At 35.6% G+C, this 22787-nt stretch overlaps 2 protein-coding genes across 5 annotated transcripts in view; one reads left to right on the forward strand and one right to left on the reverse strand.

Moving 5' to 3' along the window:
- Window positions 1-20694, forward strand: part of LOC149529005 (S3 self-incompatibility locus-linked pollen protein) — a 218960-nt gene extending 198266 nt beyond the window's left edge. For all 4 annotated transcript variants that reach the window (XM_089808971.1, XM_089808972.1, XM_089808973.1 and 1 more), the window contains 6 exons: window positions 1741-1857; window positions 2060-2145; window positions 18656-18762; window positions 19060-19151; window positions 19337-19413; window positions 19498-20694. In XM_089808971.1, coding sequence (XP_089665097.1) covers window positions 1741-1857; window positions 2060-2145; window positions 18656-18762; window positions 19060-19151; window positions 19337-19413; window positions 19498-20244 — 1226 coding nt within the window. In that variant the 3' untranslated portion in view covers window positions 20245-20694. The remainder of the gene's footprint in view (window positions 1-1740; window positions 1858-2059; window positions 2146-18655; window positions 18763-19059; window positions 19152-19336; window positions 19414-19497) is intronic.
- Window positions 6500-7973, reverse strand: LOC149529006 (uncharacterized). The gene is made up of 3 exons (XM_089808975.1): window positions 7463-7973; window positions 7092-7368; window positions 6500-6984 (listed from the first exon to the last, which is right to left on the reverse strand). Exons 1-3 carry the CDS (start codon window positions 7573-7575, stop codon window positions 6598-6600), a joined length of 777 nt encoding a protein of 258 aa, XP_089665101.1. The 5' UTR covers window positions 7576-7973; the 3' UTR covers window positions 6500-6597.
- Window positions 20695-22787: the final 2093 nt, after the last annotated feature.

Consider the following 22787-nt stretch of genomic DNA (forward strand, 5'->3'; position numbering starts at 1 on the left):
AATAGCAAGGATAAGAGAGAGAAGATGTAAGATGGATGAAATGGAAAATTACTAAGTGGATATGGAGAAACAGATCTCAAGAGGCAACGATGAGTAGATGAAAGAAGAATGGATCCCAAGAGACGCAAATCTAGAGAGAGTAGAAAATAATGTGCATGGACACACTGACTTTTAATACAGCAGTCAGAAGAAGAAAATACAAATATTACATAATCAAATAGAGAAAAGCTCAAACTTGAACATAAGCAAAAAATGTGCATATGGCAACTACCACTCTCAAATTGTGTCTTGAACCCTTTCCCAGCAATGTCAGAAGCATTTAATCAATATTTTCATATATTGACTATTCGCATCATGGAATGGTGTGCTTCTATGATATGGAAAATTGGTGGAGGCCATTTCTGCCTCCCGATGCTTCTCATTGTTCTAAGCAATGCTCTTAAGTAAAGGTGGCACAGTAGGAATAATCCAGGGAACAAAGAGTCCTAGGGAGCCTATCCAGCTAGAACCATCTCCAATGAACAAGCCCTGTATCCATGGGCATCCATGGGCCAAGACAAGAGCCCTCTACATTAGTCTCTTAGTTAGGAAGATTATTCATCACGACTACAGTTTCCTTAGCTGTCCTTCGTAATTTCTAATGCTTAAACAAAGCATGGACAATTGTCATTTCTCGTATAATCTCCAGTTGCGCAGAATCACAGAGCTTTATATTTCCACCAGGGATTCATATAAGATGACATTTGATGTAATTAATGCCCTCTTTATCCTCAAACTACACTAAATTGCATCTCATTGTCTGCCAATAAACCTAATGTGCCTTGTCTTTTAGAGTGGTCCCTAGTCTTGCCTCCACTGTGGTCAGTGGCAGATGAAATCTCAATCTTTATAGTTGAAATCCCTAGGTTTCAAGAAAAACTAATTCAAGATTCAAATTTTATAATTGTAAACTTGAGATCTGAGTAAAGCAAGAAAAGGAGAACAGAAATAAAACATCAAAGACTAAATTCTTTGAAATCCTTGAGGAAAACAAAAATGAAAGGAAAACTGCAAAACTTTCAAATCTGGTAAATAAATCTACTGAATTGATTGCAGATCACTCAAAAGAAGTCCAAAATAATTGAAAATTGATACAATGAACCCAACAGGAAAAGAGCAAATATCACAAGACCGCAACAAAAATAAAAATGAACGTTCATGTAAATCATCTTCAAGCAGGCACCTTCGCTTTTTGTACAACTGTACAAGCTTGTATGTGGCACTTATGAGTTCCCCAACACCTCACCATCTTTGTCAAGCTCGCCAGTACTTACAAGTTTCATATCACTGCATTGTATTTGTTGATGCATAGAATTAGAAATACCAAATTTCTGATTAAGGAGCACAAATTTCTATAAAATAAGGTTTGTGCAAAAGTCATTGCATGGTTCTCGTTGGAAAAAAATTCTCTGAGAAAACTGATTTGCTGAGTATTTTACATGCATTGATTTTGGATTGGGATCATCTACCTATGTCATTAGAGAATTTTCTATTTGTGGCACTAGTAATTTTGATATAAACTTGGTGTTTTCTACTTAATTTGTCTATTCGAAAGGGCAATTTATTATTGGGGTCACTAAGTAAACTGTAGATTCCTGTTATTGACTTTGTTTACTTTTTTTTAATCTCCCATAGAAGCATTACCTATATGGTAAAAGCAAATGAATTTTCTATTATTTATGTGATTGATTTTCTATGTAGATTATCTGGTGTCAAAATGTGGGGTGCTTATCATGTCGCTATTTGTATTTTTCACCACCACAATGTCAGTATCATTCACTCTCAGAGAGACTCAGTCACGGATGCTAAAATTTACAGGTATTGATCCTAAAACATGGTGTACATCTCTCTCTCTCTCTCTCTCTCTCTCTCGCTATCTATCTATATATATATATATATATATATATATAATGATTGTATTAAGAGAGAAAAGTTGCTGATCATTAATTAAGTTTCCCTTGTGCCTAATAATCTGTTTCGTAATGTTTTCTAATAAGACATTTTGTTTTTGTTTTTTCAGTTCAGCTTCAACATCATGCTCGGCATCATCTTCCAACATTTCAACTCATATTTGTTCATGTGGTTGAGTCTCTTGTTTTTGTACCTGTAAGTATGCATTAATGGTGCACATCTGTTTTTGTTTATATATTCTTTTTGGCTAAAAATTGTGGAAGCCAGTGTAACCACAACTTACAAAATGAGAACTTTAGGCAACTGTGTAGTGAGATAAATCGCTCCTTTCAGCAATAGGGGAAGCTCCCTTCTTACCATAGGTGGTTACAACAAAGACCTAACTGAAATTAACAAAATGGTGGTTTAATCAATTCCTACCTTTTCAGGAATGATTTTATATTACCAACTACTACTTGCAATTAAACAAAGGGAATCTATTGCTACAGTAATACTGGTGGCTTAAGTATTGACATAAGACCAACCTTAAGACAGCAGTAATATCTTAACTTGTGTGGTTGATAGCAAGAACCCAAAGTCTCCTACAAGCAACCTTCTTGAAACCAAAGGGTGAACAGTTGATAAAGCTTAGAGTTTTTATTTAATTATCCAACTATGAAATAATATACTAAGAAATCAAGCTCTAAGTCTTCGAATCCTAGTAGTTGCAGCCACTATCAAACTAGATTAATCTCATTTATGAAAGCTCAGTCTTTCAAAAAAACAACATCAGACACTCAAATGCCTTTAAAGAGAGAAGTAACAAAGATGAATGAATCAATGTAACATAAGAGACAATGATCAATTCCAAGTATCTCAACACAAAGTTTGGGAGAAACTTGCTTCTTTATTCACTTTAGAGTTTTGCAACAAAAAATACAAAGCCTTCTAGTCACAAGCCAGCCTTCTCCTATAAAGAAAAAGATGATTATTTACAATGAACTCTCCTCTATATGTAGGAAAAACGAAGAGAGAAACGTGGAGGAAAAAGTGGAACAACCTTAACCACTCACACTTATCCTAACTAACTATTTTGACTTTATTCAAAGTTGCACCCCGAATGCGATTACAACTAAACTACATAAGCTGATTATACAAGCACATGTTATCCTGTATTTACAACATGAATGCTCTTTACATGTAGTCTTCCTACAACTATTCTACTTAAAGCATATGAAAATTTGAAATGTTCATAGGATCTCAACAATCTTTGCAAATTTCTATAATGAATTCTGCACAACCTTGGCATTGGGCTCACCGGTGTACTCAACAACAATTATGATCCTTTGATATGTGTTGGCTTTCTCTAAAATCTCCTTGAAAGAAACCTCCTTTTTGCTTCGTAATTCATCTAATGAACACTTCCAGCTTGCAAATGTATTCATTACACTAAGATTGAAGTCATCCATTTCAAGACGTAAGCAAATTGTTTCAGTGACCTCTGTAAGAATATCCTCTTCTTTCCTAAGTTCATCATTCTCAGTGGTATCTCCACATAACAACTTCCTGAAGCACTCACGAATCATGTGTTTTTGCTCATCAATCTTCATGATTGTTGCTTTCGCATCCTTCATGAGTTGTTGCAGAGCTTGTTCTTTGTTAATCATTAGATGCTTATAATCATGATAAATCTCAACAGATGAGATGACTTCATAAGCACATAAACCCTCCAAGTCAAGCTCCATCACACTCTTCCAACCACCAATATCCCCATCTAAGATTTGTATTTATTGTTTAAGTGATCCTTGAATATCACTTGGTTGAGCAGCAATGCCCTTACCCTTTCTTAGCATTCTGTAAATATCACGAAAGAGTTGATAACCTTGTGATCCAATGCTGGTTACTTGTTCATCTATGACACGTGCCTTCCGCTTCTCTCTTTCTGTACATACAACTGAAATAGGTTCACTACCCGTGGAGGACCTGTTCATTTCTTCAATGATTCCCAACAGACATGCATTCTCCTCTTTGAGTTTCATTTGGTTTTCCCACAATTCATCATTCTTTTGAGAAAGTTAACTGCCTCATGTGCATCCTGTTGATAACTCAACCTTGTTTGTTTACCAAGTTCAACCCTTGTGATTCTGTAATAATGTCTTCAGTAGATTTCTCCACAAGTGGTTCAGCGACTTCAGCATACCTGATGTGGTTTTCATCAACCACTATTTGAGAAACTATCTTAGCTTTCTTATTCTTTGAGACCCTTGGTTTGCTCACTTGCCTGTCAAATTCCTCAGGTGGGATTTCTTTTTTCTTCCTTTTCTGTGTGACAGTGCTCAACCAAGGAGGAAGGCTGAAAGAAGATTCATTGACTAAAGTAGCTACCGTGGTTAACTCTAGATTACCTTGCATAACAATGGTAACTATAGCTGGTCTCTCGGTCTGAATGGTCGTAGGAGGATTGCTATGTGTGACCTTAGTCATGAATTGCTCAAACTGAGTTGAAGTCACATCAAGCAATGTTGTAGACCGAACAGTTGCAAAAAGAATCGATAAGGAATATGCATAAAAAACTTTCTCAAAATCATACTGATCTTGTGTTTCTAGTGTAGGTGCGGCTGAGGACACAAGCAACACTGGTGTAATAATCATAGAATCTTCAAAAGAAGGATGCTCGATGGAGAATGCATCCATAGCAATGCCTAAAGGTGAATAATGGGATTCATCTGATACTAGAGTCGAATCCAGAGGAGAAGTTGCAGCGAGAACTTCAAAAGGACATAAAGCAAGAGGTGATGACTCTTTTGATTTCCTTGCTTCATCATCACTTGAGTCAACTTGAATTGATTGAGATTCAATCCCTTTTACCTTGAATACTCTTGAGCCCTTTCCTCCATTGATATACAGCTTGGGCAAACTTTGAGCAGCAAGTTCAAATGTAGATGAGGATGTTTCGTCTTTACCTTTACCTTTATTTCTGATCTTAAACCAATCAGATCAGCAGGATCAAAATCTTTGCTAGGCTTTTTTTTATGCATTTGAGACCCCTTCTCTTCATCAATGTGTTAGTATTAGCGAGAGTAGACTAGAATCTATCCCAAATAGATGTATTTTCTTTGCATAACCATGTTGTAAGAAGAATGGGTAACTTCACATCATGCTGAAAATGTTTAGGATCTAGGATTTGATCATCATCTTCAAATCCACGAGGGATTGATGCCTAGTTGAAATCTACATCTGCTTCATAGTCAACTGAGTATAATCCATGTGCCATATATCCACCTCGGTACGTGCATCAATCCAGAGATCTTCTAGACGATGTATGTGCAAGAACTACTTTTCCATCTTATTATTCAACCCTCTCCAATCAAAACAACTCCTAGCTGCAAACTTTTTCAGCATGATCCTTTGGAGTTCAAATGCCATGTTCTTTGCTTTAGGCATAGTATCTATTGAGTATCCTCCAATCTTCAATAGGTTTTGAAATGGGATCCCTACTCCAAGATGGTGCAAACTAGACTGATAAGCCTAGACTTCCATAAATTGCCTTGCTAACTGCATGAGTATGATTTTATCAGTGGGGGACCTTAGCAGTGTGTATGACTTTCCCTTGAAGCATCCAACTCGTAGATATGTGAAGTTGGGGAATTGTAAAAATATACAACCATACTCATTTACCTTGTTCCATGCTTCATCAGAGACTCACCTAGTAGGAAGTTCTTTATCAAATAAGCACATAAATTGCCCACAGAAGGCATCCTAAACCCTTTTGAAGTGTATCTGACTTTTCTTTAAGGGCAGCTGCTCATAGTACTCCCACATGAACTATAGACCTATCATGTCTTGTTGATAAACTAGAAAACATGTCCAGAGCAACAAAAATGTATACCATGTAGGAGTTCATGTTGATCACACCAGTGGATAATACATTCACCAATTGCTCACATATTGAGTCACTCACCAATTCAGCCCAAAACACATTTGTTTTTACCTTATTATGAGTGAGATGTACTTATACATCCAGGGTTTGAAGATGTTTGAATCCTTGAACCTTGCCAAGCGATTGAGAAGTGTGATGAGGTCATTGATTTCTTCCTTGAATCATATCAGTGCACTCCTTTGACTAGCCATCTAACAAGATTTGGCTTCTTGGTGATCAACTAATTGTCATTTACAAACTTGGTACGATAAGGAGTATCCTCATTCCACCGCTCCATAGCCTTCTTCCTAGTGATATTTGTAGCAACTGGAGTATGAGGAACATGAAATATATGATCAATAGTCTTAGGATCAAGACCTTAGTTGCCGATTCGTGACACGAATCCAATTCGGGCACGTGAATCGGATCCGTGGATTCGGGATTTTTTTTTTTCCCAATTATGATTCGTGGAGGATTCGTGCATATATATATATATATATATATATACTAAAAAAAAAGAGAAATATACATAATTCTAAAACTAAATCATTTCATAGTATGAATCTAGTATACTTGATCAATGACATTGATAATTAATCTATTTTCACGATTATAAAGAAAATCAACACATTCACATTGAATTACTGAAAGTGAAAGCTTGTAACATTCAAAATATAGATCATTAAACTTAAAGTTTATAACATGATTTACTCATAAAAGAGTCAAGAGTCAACACTAAAGTTTTTTATTTAATCATCAAATGGATTTTCAAGAAAATCCGCATCAGAGGGGTACTGGTGAGCTGCAAGTGTTGCATCTGTATTAGTAGAGGAACCCAAACCACTAGTAGTAGAGGGGATTGTTAACTCATAATCCTCCTCCTCATCATCCACATCAATCAAAGTGGATCTAGCAAGATCTCGGATGGTCATATCTAAATCAAGAGTCTCGGGTGCTACATCCCAAAGCTTTTCGGGCCCCTTCTTGTACTTAGGATCCTTCCGTGACAACAAGCGCAAATTATTGTGAATGAACACAAGGTCTTCTGATTTTTTTGGAGCCAACCGGTTGCGTTTGATTGAGTGGATAAAGGAGTAAGTACTCCAATTCCGCTCAGCGGCAGAAGAGCTGGCAACCTAAAGAGAAATTAAAAATTATCAATACAACAATCAAGATAAATAAATTAAATAATAAATTCAAGGAATTGAGAATGTTAACCTTAAGCTTAATTTTACAAACTTACTTGGGATAGGACCTTTATGGCAAGAGGTTGGAGGTACGTGAAGGCTTGCCCATGAAGGCACCACCATTTGATGGCACCCATCCTGCTTGGATCTGGTATGGCAATAGGGTCGAAATCCTCACCTGAGTTGAAAGCAGCAAATTCACTCCTCACAATTGCCCCAATCTCTGGATCTTGGAATATCTTAGCTAGTGCTCTCTTATACCCATCTGCAACCTCTGCATCTCTAAATGGTGGCACTCTACCTGGAAGGCGAAGTACATCTGCACTATAGTACCTGGGGATAACAAAAGACAATTGAACACTATCAAATATCAATAGCACAAACATTGGATAAAATAAGCACAAACATTTGATAAGAACTACAGTACCTCGGGGATAGAGCATATGCAAGGAGGTGCAAAGGTGTGGTCATCTTGTTCCATCGATGATGAACAATTTTTTCCACCTTCTTGTAAAGGGTGTCCTCAGGATCATTCTCCATCCTTTGTATGACCTAAGATATGAAATATGAATAATAATTATAATTAGTGAATATGTCAATTTAAACTTTAGAATCTAGATATCTCTCAAATAAAAAATTGTTGTAAAAGAGTGTAAAACTTACCATTTTAATTTTTTCCAGCATACTATCCATGGAATCATAAATATCCCCAAGGCATGGCTCATCACTATTTGCGAAGCGAAGCATTGCCATTATTGGATCGGTGATTTCCAACACATAACTCACAAGACCCCACCAATCCTCATCTAGTATCATTCTTCTCACATTTAAAGCCCTTGCTGTATTGGAATTCTTCCAAATGCCCCATTGGGGGCTAATGACCATATGCTTCAATGCTTCTTTTACCTTCACAAGTCGTCTCAAGACGATTGTGTGAGAGGCAAAGCGGGTTTCAGCAACCTAAGAACATGTTAAACTCAAGTTAGTAAAACATTTAAAAATTAAAACATGTTAATGTAAACAACAACAAAAATTAATAATTGTGGAATCCAATAATATTCAATTATATATTAAATATAAAAATTTACCTTCAATAACTCCAAGTCTGAGAAACTCCTAAAAATTGCTTGTGACATGTGGTGATTTGTCACAAACATTTGAATCTCTTCAGCTTCCTCATATATCCTTTTCACCCAATCTATTTCGGTGCCAATTGCTTTCATCACTAAATTGAGAGAGTGGACGGTGCATGGTGTCCAAAAGATATGATCATATCTAGACTCTACAATTATCCCTGCAGCCCTGCAAACTTTTGCATTGTCCGTGACCACTTGAACAACATTATCAGGAGCCACTGACTCTATGGCATCAATGAGAATGCGTGAAATAAATTCTGCATCTTTCACTTGCCCTTCACAATCAACTGCCTTCAAGAACATTGCCCCCTTAGGGCATACAGCAATAACATTGATCAATGGACGGTTTCTACAATCTTTCCAACCATCCGAAATAATAGACACACCTGATTGAACCCAAAAATCTCTTATTGGTTGAAGTTGAGCCTTTACATATTTCCTCTCATCATGTAATATGGTAGTGCGCAACTTCTCATAACCAGGCGGTTTGTAACCATGGGGTGCATCATTTATTGCTTCCACCATCTCCCTAAAATAAGGTGATCTAGCAAAATTAAATGAAACACCATTTGCAATTAAACAACGTCCAATTTTGTGATCAGCAATGTCTCTCTTTTCAATTTGGAATGCTCTATCTAGTGGGCCTCTCTTGCGGGTGAGTGGAGATGGGTCTTCATCTTCATCATTTGTAGTTGGCATAGGCAAAAAAGGATGTGTTCTTGTGTTTGTTTGATCAAATGATGGTGTTGGTATATTTGTTTTTTGGGAAGCACCACGTTTTGCTTTTGCAACTGCTCTATCAGCATCATCTTGCTCTTTTGCTAATGCTGCTATTTGTGCAGCTGGTAATCCCTTCTTATCACTACCTTGACACATGTGAATTCCTTCACCCGCAGGGCCCAAAAAATGTAGTTTCACTCGGGAATAGGAGCTTCTATGTTGTATGTTGCAAAAATTACATTTCCATATGTATGCCCCACCCCCAGGACATTGTGCAACTCTTGTTGTGTGTCTCCATAAAGGAGACCCCTTTTCAATTTTGAAGCTTGGTGATGCAGCCCCACCCCCACCCACTGAGCCTTGACTACTCATTGTTCTATTCTTGCAATCTAGAAAAAGTGAAAGAAAACCATGCTTCACACTTGCACAAAAACTTGAAAATTTGGAAAACTAAAAATAAATCAATAATCTATGAAAGAATTCAAAAATATGGTTGAAATGCATACCTTAAACACTTCTTGCAAGGTATTTGAAGCTCCACAACCGATCTCCTTCGAATCCAAGCACTTCACTTCAAACTAGCAAGTATGAGAGAGCAAAATGAGAGAGCAAAATAGAGAGCAAAATAGAGAGCAAATGAACTTGCATTGTGATTGAGAGGGTCGTTTTTAGGGTTTAGGGCCTTTAGGGCAAAAAAAAATATTAAAAAATGATAATGGGCCCACGTTTTTGCATACTCCTCCTGTCATTGCTGCGGATTCACGCGGATCCGCGCGTGGATCCTCGAGGATCCGAGTAGGATTCGTAATCCTGCCTGTGGATCCGTAAGGATCCGCGGGCCGCGGATCCTTACGGATCCACAGGCAGGATTACGAATCCTGCCCGGATCCATACGTGGATCCGGATCCGAATCGGACCCGAGCCCGGATCCGGCCTTTTGGGCCGCGGATCCTTACGGATCCACAGGCAGGATTACGAATCCTGCCGGATCCATACGTGGATCCGGATCCGAATCGGACCCGAGCCCGGATCCGGCCTTTTCCAGGCGAATCCGGTAACTAAGATCAAGACTAATGATAGTATTACCATCTTGGCCTTTGATGGTTCGTGAAGCTGCATCAAAGTGTCTTGCACATACAAGGATGAATTCTGGTTCATGAGTTGCCAAGGGGAAAGTGGATAGAAAATGAATATGATTCCGCTTGATCCACACCATATCCCCAGTAGTTGTAGCATCAACTCTTGCAAGGAAGTCTTCAATATTCATGTGAGAAATATCAGCATCCCATACTTTATCGTAGTATGAGGTTACTTGTGATGAAGGGATGGAGTTATGATATTGATCATATTGATACTTCTTCTTCTTTTTGTCTTTGCCTTTTGCTGGAGTAGGTTCTCTTGACATTGCAAAATGGTACGCCTGCACAACTCTTACATGAAAATCCCATAAAATGAGAACGTCTTCATGTGAAGGATCCTTAAAAAAATTTAGATGGATTTTTATGGAAAGTGGATAGAAAATGAATATGATTCCGCTTGATCCACACTATATCCCCAGTAGTTGTAGCATCAACTCTTGCAAGGAAGTCTTCAATATTCATGTGAGAAATATTAACATCCCATACTTTATCGCAGTATGAGGTTACTTGTGATGAAGGGATGGAGTTATGATATTGATCATATTGATACTTCTTCTTTTTGTCTTTGCCTTTTGCTAGAGTAGGTTCTCTTGACATTGCAAAATGGTACGCCTGCACAACTCTTACATGAAAATCCCATAAAATGAGAACATCTTCATGTGAAGGATCCGTAGAAAAATTTAGATGGATTTTGGACAAAATATGGATGGAATGAACCAGGATAGAAAATGAACAAATGGGTCAAGCTCAGAATGGCTAAATTATGAGTAAAATAGTATGCTACTGATTCGGGTTCGGGGATGGATTTGGGTTCAGGGGTCGGGTTCGTGGGTTTGGGCAATTTTTTTTTCCCCATTTGGGTTTGTGGGTGGGTTCATGTGTATATATATGCCAAAAATAAGAGAAATTTGCATAGTTGTAAGTTGAACTTACTAAGTCCTTTCATAGTATGAATATGTGAATGCTACTTGATTATTGATCAATGCCAAATGTCAAAGATAACCATTAAATACTCACTCATTAATCTATGTTAATGTTGTAAATAAAATCATACATTGAATTACTGAAATGCAAAATGAAATTTCAAAACATGGACTACTTCATCAGATTGACAGATAATAATTTAATAAAGTTTGAAACATGGTGATAAATGAGTCAATGACAAATGTTTAATAGTTTATCAATGATCATAGATTCGTAGTATCAAAGATGCAAATGCCCTTCAAGGGTCAAATGGGTCATCAAAATATGAGGGATCAATGGCTTCATCCTCATCTATATCATTTTCCTCATCATTGGAACCCAAACCGGTTCCACTAGCCCGAGATGCAGCCACATCCTCAACATCTAGCAATGCAATTTTAGATATATCCTGGACGGTCATATCCAAGTCAGAAGTCTCGGGTAATACATCCCACAACTTCTCTGGCCTCTTATATCTTGGATCCTTGCATGACAGGAGGCCCCAATTGTTGTGAATAAATACCAAGTCCTCTGTTTTCTTTGAACCCAACCGGTTACGCTTCACTGAGTGGATGAAGGAGTATGTACTCCAATTTTGCTCAGCAGTAGAAGGGCTCACAACCTAGAGAGACAACCAACCCGATTTTAAAAAATTAGAAATTGTAATTTTGCAATACAATAAGAATTTAAGAGTGCTAATTCTACAAGCTAAGTGGCCATAAGAAAAGGAAAAAAAAAACTTAAATACTTGTGACAAGATCTTAATGGCAAGAGGTTGGAGGTACATGTAACTTTGCCCATGTAAGTACCACCATCCAATGACATCCATTCTACTTGGTCATTGATTGCATTAGGGTCTACATTTTTTCCTAAGACAAAATCTACAAACTCTCTCCTAACATTCGATGCCACATCAAGATCGCTAAAGAGCTTGCTAAATGCCCTCTTATACCCATTAGCAACCTCAGGATCTCTGTATGGCGCCAGTCTACCAGGACTCGAAAGTATCTCACCGCTATAATACCTGGGAGAAAGTGCATATGCCAAGAGGTGTAAAGGTGTAGTCATCTTGTTCTAGCGATGTAGAACAATTTTCTTCACCCTATTGTACAAGGTTTCCTCAGGATCCCACTCTCTCCTCTGAATGACTTGGGATGTCAAATGATGTACATGTAAATTATCTTGATGTAGTGTTAATAACTTAATTAAAATAAAAAATAAAAATCTCTCAATAAGCAAGGATAAAGTATTGTATAAAAATATAAACTTACCGATTTCATTCTTTCTAGCATGGAGTCCATGGCATCATATATGTCCCCCAAACTAGGCTCATTAGTGTCTGCAAACCGAAGCATAGACATGATGGGCTCGGTGAGTTCTAATACATATTCCACCCTATTCCAAAATTCATCACTGAAGAGCATATCCTTTATAGTTTTAGCCCTTCCTATATGGCTTATTTGGGACAATACTTCTTTCACCCTCACAAGTCGTCTCAGGACGATTATGTGTGAAGCAAACCTTGTTTCAGCAACCTATTATCATGTTAATTCAAATTGTAAGTTAATATAATTATATATTTCAAATATCAAATATGTAAACAACACAAAAAAAAAAAAACATTTTATTCAATTATGTAAAGTATGTCACAAAATGATAAATGGAACTAAATAAATTTTAAAATTTACTTTCAATCATTCCAAGCGGGAGAAAATTCTGAAAATTGCTTGTGGCATATGGTGGTTTGTCACAAACATTTGGATCTCCTCACTCTCCTCATACACTTCTTTCACCCATTCAATTTGGGTGCCGATTGCTTTCATCACCAAGTTCAAGGAGTGGATGGTGCATGGTGTTTAAAAGATATGATCATATTGTGCTTCTGCCAAAGCACTTGCAGCCTTACAAACTTTAGCATTGTCTGTTATTACTTGGACAACATTGTCAATTCCCATGGACTCTATGGATTTAATGAGAAGCTGAGCAATAAAATTTGCATCCTTTATCTGCCCTTCACAATTAACCGCCCTCAAAAACATTGCCTCCTTGGGGCAAATAACTATCACATTTATTAATGGACGGTTTTTGCAATCTTTCCATCCATCAGAGACAATGCTTAACCCCATTTGGATCCAAGAATCTCTTATTGGTTTGCGGAGGTTTTCTACATTCTTTCTCTCATTATGCAATATGGTGGTTCTCAACTTTTCGTATCTAGGGGCCTAGTAATAATGAGGTGCTTTATTTATTACTTGCACCATCTCTCTCCAATAAGGCGATCTTAATAGATTGAATGGAACACCTTTCATAATGAGGCAACGCCCAACCTTTGTGTCAACAATTTCTCTCAATTCATTTTGAAATGCCTTATCTAATGGGCCTCTCTTGCAGGATGGGCGTGTTTATATTTTATCTTCATCCGTAGATGGGGTAGGTAGGAAGGGATGTTGTCTAGTGGTTGTTTGAGAGGGTGGTGTTGGTGGTTTTTTCTTTGATCTATCTTTTTTTCCCTTTGACACTAACCTATCAGCCTATTGTTGTTCTTTTAACATGCTTCCTATTTGAGAAGCCCGCAACCCCTTTTTACCTCACTCTGGGGGCCCCTCACACATGCTAGTCCCTTGACCTGTTGGGCCTATCAAATGATGTTTAACCTAGTAATATGAGCCTCTATATTGGGTTTGGCAAAAATTGCATTTCCATATACACCCTTCCCTTCCAACACATTGCTCAATTCTTGTTGTATACTTCCACAAATGAGAACTTTTATCAATTTTAAATCTTTGGGATCCCTCCCCACCCACTGAACTCTGACTACTCATTCTATGATTCTTGCAATCTATAACAAAAATAAAATAAAAAATATTTCAAAACTTATACAAACTTGATAAAAAATTAGAACAATAAAACATCTAAAAAAAACTATGAAAGGAGCAAAAGGAAGGATCAAATGCATACTTAGAACACTCAACACTGATTATTGGAAGGATTTGAGACTCCACAAACAATCTCTACAACCTTTTTTTCAAACTTGCAAAATGGCCACACCAAAATGAGAGAGCAAAATGAGAAAGCAAATGAGAGACTAGATGAATGAAAAGTATCTTATTTGCTTTCCTTTAGGTTAGAATTTTTTTAATGAAAAAACTCATTTTATTATTTGTTTACCACTTTATGGCCCCACAAGTCGTGGGTTCACCCCAATTCACCGAAGCCTACAGTGGGTTCGGGTAGGGTCCCTGTTTGGGACTATGGGTCCGCTCGGGTCCATGCAGCCGAGTAGACCCACAGTCCCAAACAGGGACCTTGCTCGGACTCGTAGCGGACCCGATCTCAAATCCAGACCCGGGCGGACCCATAGTCCCAAACAAGGACCCTGCTTAGACCTGTAGCAGACCCGAGCTCGAATCCAAATCCAGTAACATGTAAATTAGCCTAAAATGGGTTTTTTGGGATGAATTACATATGCGACCAACAAGCTTAGATTTAAGTGAGTAAAGGGGGAAATGAATAACACATTAAGCATCTCGTGTTTTAACAAGTGCAAAATGTGAAATTCTATTTGGCATACATTTTGGAAAGACTTCAACCATAGGGCAGCCATATGGAGGCACATGAAATGCATAATGGTGGGATTTTAACTTGCATTCGCATATGAAGAAAAAACAAACTTATCTTTCTTTTAAGAATGAGATTTTACACCCAACTGCATATGCAAGTAAGATGAGACATTGTGTATGCAACTTGGAGAGGAAGATTGAAGATAGAAGGAACAACTTCAAAAAAAAACATGCAAATCTAAAAATGGAAATGACAATGACTTGCAAGAACATTCAACAAATATATACAAATGTCTTAGAGAAAATAACCAAGGAAAATTACCTCAACTCCACCAAAAATGAGAAAGACATCCAAATCTTGAGCAAATCTGATAAGAAACCAAGACTTTAAAATTTTAGATTTGTTCAAAATCAAGACCTAAATAGAGTTTGAAATCCTCATAACATGGTTCGAATTTGGACATGTTGATATGGTTAGAGAAATGCAATGCCCAAAATGTGGAACAACCTTTGATCTAGCAACTTCAAATGCCAAGACATAAAAACAGCGTCTAGGGAAAAAATGATCTTGCAAAATGATGAAAAACAAGCTTGGAATCAAAAATACTTACCTTAGATAGCTTCTTAAAGGTATTCAATGCTAAAACGCCTCAAAATGGAGCATATCTGTAGTGAAAATCATGCCCAAACAGGCTTGTTTAGCAAAATGCATTTGGGGAATCATATGCTTTTCCTTCAAAAATCACCACCCTTGGAAAATCTTAAAAACTGCCGTTGTATTTGATTTAAAACGGGTCTTTTTGGCTGGATAACACTTGTCAATATTATGCCCATATATGGATGCGTTTTAAGATGGCACCAACACTTGGAAATAATGCCAAAACCTTCACCAAAAATGGCTGGAAGTAATAACACGTTTTTTAAATACAAATGCATATATCAAACTATATGTAATAGTAAAGAAAAATGCCACTCTTGAAGACTTGTTCAAATGTTGCCTTCAAACACTTTTTTGGAGAGCAAATGCATATCCCACAATGCATGTAATGACCAAGGTCACCAAGAGACGAGGAGACTTGGAGGTCTCTAGTATTGGTACTAGTACCAGTACGACAGTTTTTCAAAAATAGGAGACATAGGTACTTGGAGACAACAATTTTTTTAATAGTTTAAAGAATCTAATACTAAATACAAAATTTGAAAATAGTAATACTATACAACTAAAAGGCTAAAGTAAATAATAATAGTAATGTCAGATTAATATAGAGTCAAATATTTCAAAACTCACATAATCACAATATTGTATCTTATTGGTCTTAATTTTTGCATTAAAAATAATAAAATGAGGGCTAAAATATATAAAATTGTTTAATATTATATTTTACATTTATATTTTATCAGGAGACTTCGACGAGACTTCACTTTTTGGATTAGGAGATTGGGAGACTTTAGGAGACTTCGTCATGAAGTCTCCAACCTTTTTTGAGGTCTTTGAAGACGCAAAGAGTCTCTGAGACGCGTCTCGGTCTCAATCTTCGAAACGCGACTTTTAGGGGGGGAGACGGGTCTATCGTAACCATGGTAATGACCAAGAAAATCTCCACTCTTAGCATTAGAAAGATAAATGCATTATTTGAAGGCACATACATGTGTAATGGCAAAGAAAATTGCCACCCATAAGTTTTTAACTTATGACTTAGTGCATAATGCACTTTTAAGATGCACAGTCATATTTCAAGAATATGCTTTAGAGGAAAATATCACCACTTTCCTTTTGATAGTCAAAAACACATTTCTCAATGGCATTTATATATGTTATAAAACATATGCAGTTGACTTAAGAATCGCCACTCCTAACTTAGACTTAAAGGAAAGCATCTTTTTAAATAAAAAACATGTATTTGGGTCCAAAATCACCACTTTGAATTAAAATGAATAAAGAACTCATTTTAATTTTACATTTATATGTAAATGAGTTTCAAAAACCCACTTTAATTGGTGAATTAAAAACACATGCATTTAATTATAAAAAATGAACTTTAAATACAATAACATATGCAATCGCATTTAAAAAGCACACTTTTAATGATACTGTGACTTGGAATTTATTGAAAGTGGATTTTCATGAAGTATTTGCATGTGAATATATGCAATATGAAATAAAAATCTCACTTATGCACTTAGTTTGTCTCATCTAGTTATATTTAATATTTAACCATAGTTTTAATAAAGTAACATGAAAAATGACCTTGAAATAAACGATTTTCATAAAACATAAAAATCTATGGTCAAATAAATTCAAAATGAGTTGAAATTTTAAAATGAACTGTAAAATCCACTTTAAATATCAAATATAACTTTATATGATGTAATTGTCAATAAAGAACCCACTTTTATGAGGTTCTTAATAAAAATATGTAGTTGACCTGAAAAACCCCACTTTTCCCCTTATAACTTGAGCTAGACAACTCTAATTTGAACCTAAGTTGGCTTGAATCGAGAGGAATTCCAAGCGCTATTCACCTAAGAAAAAAACAAGACCATAAACTATTAACAATACAAAGAAAAAAAAGCAAAGACTATAGAGTTAACCAAAAATCAAATGTTTGCACTGGGAGAAGGAAATCTCTTCCCTACAAACAATTGTGGATAATCTCGACGGAGAACATTCAAAAGAACACATAAAAAGACTACATAATGAACAATTTAGAGATAATAAATTGTTTTCATGATGCCTTAAAAATTATCTCCTTAATGATCAAGAACTTACAAAAATTACAAAATTGCCAAATGGCCAAATTCAATGTGAGTTTGGCTAGAGAAGTATTTCTAGGTGCATATACAGTCTGGATTTGTTGGACTGAACCCACAGGTTGTGGACAAGACTCTTCATGGACCCACAGAAAACCAGATCTCGACCTGGACCCAGTTTGAACTGGACTGGAACCCAAGGAGTTCAACTTAAGTACTCAGTAACACAGATGAAGATGAACAAAACGAAAAAAAAATGAAAATATAGTATTTATTCTGTGTTCTAAGAATCCTTCAATTTGGTTTTGTCTATTTCATTTTGACATGCATATAGAGGATAATTTTATGATTCTTTTTTCTTGAGGCGGAGATTGAAATTTTCATATACGTTGCTATATTTCTTCTCACTTATTTGTGAAATCCCCATTTTGGATATCTTTTTGTTTGTAGAGATCAAAATGTATTGGTTTATATGCTTGTTTTGATACATTGTAAATGCATTGTAAAGAACATAGAAATACTTTGTGCAATATTTCAGGAAAATATGAGTGCATAAATTCACAATTGTCAAAAAAATAAAGAACTGATTATATTTTGTCATCTGCTTGGTCTTTGTAGACTGAGATTTTGAATTATATTTGTTCTTTGATTGTAATTTGAAAATGATGTTGTCCCCATTTTTAAATGGTTATGTTGTAGCTTGAAGAATCTAAAAAATGTGCACGTGCAAGGAGATAAGGAGCTTTAGAAATATAACTCTAATTAATTGTGAGGGTTGTTAATTAGAAATTTAAGGATCAGAACAAATATGCCACGATGCTGACAAGACAGGCTACTCTTTGCAAATATCCATTGTGACAATGACACTTTTAAGGGAAGATTGCTAGACCTCAAGAAAGCAACCAAGGAATCTAATGCTTCAGAAAAAGCATTTTCCCTAAACGCGGGAATTCTTCCCAAAGCTTCTCTTTCATTGTAGACTGCTTTCGAACTATTCCATGTAAGTTATAATTAAAATGTTAAATAGTCTAACGAATATAATTAAGTCATGATATCTGTAAGAAAAAAGTTGTTCCACTTCCTGATAGCATAAGAGACAGCCACTGATGTCCATACTCTTGACTGGGCTGCTAATAAAAAAGTCTAGTGCCCAAAAGAGTAGCTGCTAATGTCTCAGCTCGAGTTATGCACCTGAAGAGAAACTTAATATACTGGGGTGGTAACGTCATACCATAGTATTATTTTTTATTTTCATTGGTATTTAAGCATTTCATAATAGTTTAATTTTATGCCAGATTTGCTGATTAATAGATATTCTGGCTTGATGAAAGTGATTGACCTATCCTTGCAGATCATGATTGGAATTCTTTTCTTCTTGTTTGAATTTTATGATGATCAACTACTTGCCTTTATGGTGCTCACTCTTGTGTGGTTATGTGAGCTGTTTACAATGATCAGGTTGGTTGGGACACTATTTCTTTAAGTAATACTTTGAGCATTTACTTTGAAGGAGAGTAACTAGCATCTGCTAAGTTTAATCTGGTTTTTGACTTGCTTTCTTTCTGAATGCAATATACTAAACAGGAATTAGAGTAAGTAATATTAGTTGCACTTATGCTGTTCTTCCAGAACAGAAAACGAACACTTTATTTGGGTTTAATTTCTGAGATTTGATCATTTACACTTGGAAAATGTACACAATTGTACTGTTAAAGATAATTTTTTTTTTGCTTGAACTTAGAATTTTTTGTGCAGTGTTCGGACACCCATTTCAATGCAGTATTTTCCTCGGTTCTTCTTACTTTACTTTTTAGTGTTCCATATATACTTCTTCTCATATGCTTATGGTAAGTTGTTTGATTTGTTATTAAAATGTTAAAGTCCACACAACCAAACACACACACACATATAAATTATAGATTGAGTTTACTGATTTATCTGCTTCATTGTGGAGCATCATACTTTAGCTTGTTTGATTTTTTCTTTGACTTACAGTGACCGGAATTAAGTTTTCCTGGCAATGATTGATCAGGTTTCTCATACTTGGCATTCTCAACTACAGCAGCTTTTATGCAGCACTTGGTTCTGTACTTTTGGAATCGTTTTGAGGTAATTTTTATTCTTCCCGTGTCTTCATTGCCCCAGCATAGAATTAATGCTCTGTTCATATCTTCACTTAATTGCATTGTGTAGGTGCCAGCATTACAAAGATTCATGCAGCGACGAGCTCAATTGCAGCCACAGCCCAGAGTACAGATAACATCATCTGCTATATTAACATCCACCTTCCATGTTACGAGGTTGAACTCTAGGAGTTCACATCCAGCAGATATTTTAAGATCTTATCAGCAAGTTAGAGATGGTCAACCAGAAGAAAACAATGTGACAGGCAGCGGTGCCATATCTCTGGGAGGCACAAGGGTACTTGGTGGTTTACGTAGGAACTTTCGAGATGGTGATGAGTTCCCATTGTTCCACACGGTCAATGAAAATGAGGTCAGAGGATCTTATACTGGTAGAATTGAAACCTCTGATCCAAACTATATGACAATAATGCCTAGAGGAGTTAATACAGATTCTATGAGGACTATTATTTCAAACACAATGCACAATAATGAACTAAGAGAGAATAATACACCTAGAGGATTCAATGAACAAGCTTCAGCACAAGACTTGCAGCCAACAGTTCAAGCTGCTACGACTATAATGAACCCAAATCCGTTATCATCATTTGGGTCACTTCTATTGTGGATATTGGGTGGCCCTTCTGATGGCTTGGTTTCTTTATTTCCTATGCTCAGGGATTCCACTGAACAAGGGTTGGATAACATTGATTCTCCCCAGCAAGAGAACCAGCAATATGTACGGAGTTCATGGTGGGGTGGATCAAGTAGTTTAGAAAGATTGCGACGAAGGAGAGGCCACTCTGTTGAATCATGAGGTAAGTTTGTATGTATGTATAGGCACATTTATGGGTACAAGAGATCAGCTATCTTGGCAATGTATCATTTAATCTGTGAGCCAAGCTGCATTTTCTCAGCAATTCTTACATTGGTGTTGAGAGGAAAATGTCTAGTATATGGCTTTCTCTTCATGTATGTATGTATAATGCTGCAAGAGCAATTGCATGCTTTTGAAATTCTTCTGTAATTTTCTTTTGTATTGAGGATATAAAATACAGCAATCAAAGGACATGAATGTGGAGCAGTACAATCTAGCTAAAAGGCAATCTGTTTTCAGGTAATTGTAATTCAAATCCCTTTTAAAATCAGTACAGTAGGTCAAATCACTGGTGAGCTGTTATCTCTCTGCCCTTGGGGCAATAAAAGATGTAAACTACTGACGGTGGTTCCCAATTTTGAACTAATAATAAATAAAAGCTTTATTTTACATCCAGTTTAAATTTTAACTCTCTGCGAGGGGCAACTTCTATAAATAGAGATGATGTAAGTTCTTCGTGGCTTCACAATTTTGCAGGAGTTTTATCAATATGGAAAAAAAAAATGGTTGGTTTTGGACAATGGAAAAAAACATTTAGAATGATGTATGTTGTGTTTATGTTTTATCTTGCGATAGTATGCATTTAATTAAAAAATATATTCCTATATACGGTAAATGTTTTCAGGCTAATGGAGAATTAGTTATGCACCTACTATTGTATGGGATCACAGATTTCACTCGTTAATGAAGGTTCTTAAATTGTTCATGCATCACAAAATAGCGATGAGACGTGGATTAAACACAATGAAATTTGTTATCTTTCATGGATGTAGAGGGTGAATTTTATTTGTTGCTTACATGGACAATATTTTGAAAATGTGTAATCTTCAACTTCAAAGTCAAGTTCTTGATATCTTTGTCATTACCCATGTAAGAAATTCATTTTATGTTTGCTTTCAAATACATAATTTAGCATGGTTGATGCAAACTTAGTGTGCTCAAAAATTTGTACAATTAACTATTGTTGATGGTTTGTAGCACACTGAAAAGATGGTTTCATGTACCACAATGGAGAAAATAATATTTCAACAATGACTTGCAATATATGTGGTATTCAAAACTAGTCCAAATTTTGATGTTGAATGGCATCAGAAGTTTTTTTCTCCCTTTATTTTCTATTAGAATATGTGAAAACAAATATAAAAACCAAAATCTAATGAAAGAGATAGTTTAATCAACATAAAATGGTAATGTTAGAATAACAATATGAGACCAATTTCTGAAGTAAATGCTTAAATGCATAATAGCATCAATATTTCTTAATGTGATATTTGATATATGAAATACAAGTAGCAAAACTTCTTTATATAGGCAAAAGTTAGTAGAAGGTTTGGATAAAATTGAGATACTGTTTCAACTTAGAGCAAGTTGTATGTGTAAAATGTGAGCACACTTCTATGAGTCATTATATCCAAGATTGTTCAAAAATGAGATCTCGAATGACAGCTCATAGCTCTCTATTCATGGAGTGCAAGGGTTTGTGACGGAGGCCATTAGTTTGACTTAGTTTGTGCTCATGCAAGTACACAATGAAACAAGAGATTCAATAATCAAAATATGAATGCAAATAAATATGTAAGATAATCTAAAGGATAACAATGCAAAGCAATGAAAGAAAAAAAATCTAATTTATGAAAAGAAATAATAGTGCAATATTGATCTATGAAAATAAATGACTATAAGATAATATGAAAATGCAAGGATGAAATCTCATGATGGAAGCTATGGATGTAAAAGAGAATAAGACAAGAAGATAGAAGTTCTTCACAAAAAGCTTTAATGCTCAAACTCCTCAAAAAATTGCTCTTCAAACTTGCAGCATAACAATACTATAACAATGAGCTATTTTCTTTATATATCTCTCTATTGCTCTATATCAAAATAAGAAAGAGATGGCTCCTTATAAAGGAAAATGTGGAGGTGAGGTTTCTCACAACTAATATGGGATAATAGAGTTTGATCCATGTGAGATAAAATTCCACCAAGGAGAAAAGATGAGTGTTTGAGAAGAAAGTGGAAAGAGGAATCTCATTTAGAGATATGTACATTGTAGTGTAGATAATTTTTTTTTTTTTTTTTTTCAAATTTATTTAGTTTTTTATTTAATTTTAATTTTTTTTTAAGTGGGGATTTATTTAATTAAAAGGGAGCAAGTTCTTTTAATTAAATAAAAAATATTTAATTAAATTAAAAGAGAGGTTTTTCTTTTAATTAATTAATTGTGGATGAATTATTTAATTAAAAGAGAGGTTTTTTTTCAATCAAATGGGGACATATTTTATTTAATTAAAAGAAAGATTTTCTTTTAATTAAATAAGACTTAGGATAAAATGGTCAACCTTAAAAAATATTGAAATAATCAAATTTGATCAAGAAAATTGATTTGAATTGATATAATAAAATATTGCAAATCATTGATTCAGGAAATTGATAAATTGAATAATGGGGGCCCATCGTTTGGGTGGCTATTTTAGGGTGCATAC

Source organism: Cupressus sempervirens, chromosome 11 (assembly GCF_028749045.1).
Source record: "Cupressus sempervirens isolate cs-2001-9-10 chromosome 11, ASM2874904v1, whole genome shotgun sequence".
Taxonomy (NCBI): Eukaryota; Viridiplantae; Streptophyta; class Pinopsida; order Cupressales; family Cupressaceae; genus Cupressus; species Cupressus sempervirens.

What these genes read in the sequence shown, in the direction of transcription:
- LOC149529006 (XM_089808975.1), bottom strand. Translation starts at nt 7,575, where the DNA reads ATGGAGAATGATCCTGAGGACACCCTTTACAAGAAGGTGGAAAAAATT. An exon ending in GCATATGCTCTATCCCCGAG is followed by an intron (nt 7,369 to 7,462) that starts GTACTGTAGTTC and finishes TGTTATCCCCAG; the next exon opens with GTACTATAGTGCAGATGTAC. An exon ending in CCATAAAGGTCCTATCCCAA is followed by an intron (nt 6,985 to 7,091) that starts GTAAGTTTGTAA and finishes ATTTCTCTTTAG; the next exon opens with GTTGCCAGCTCTTCTGCCGC.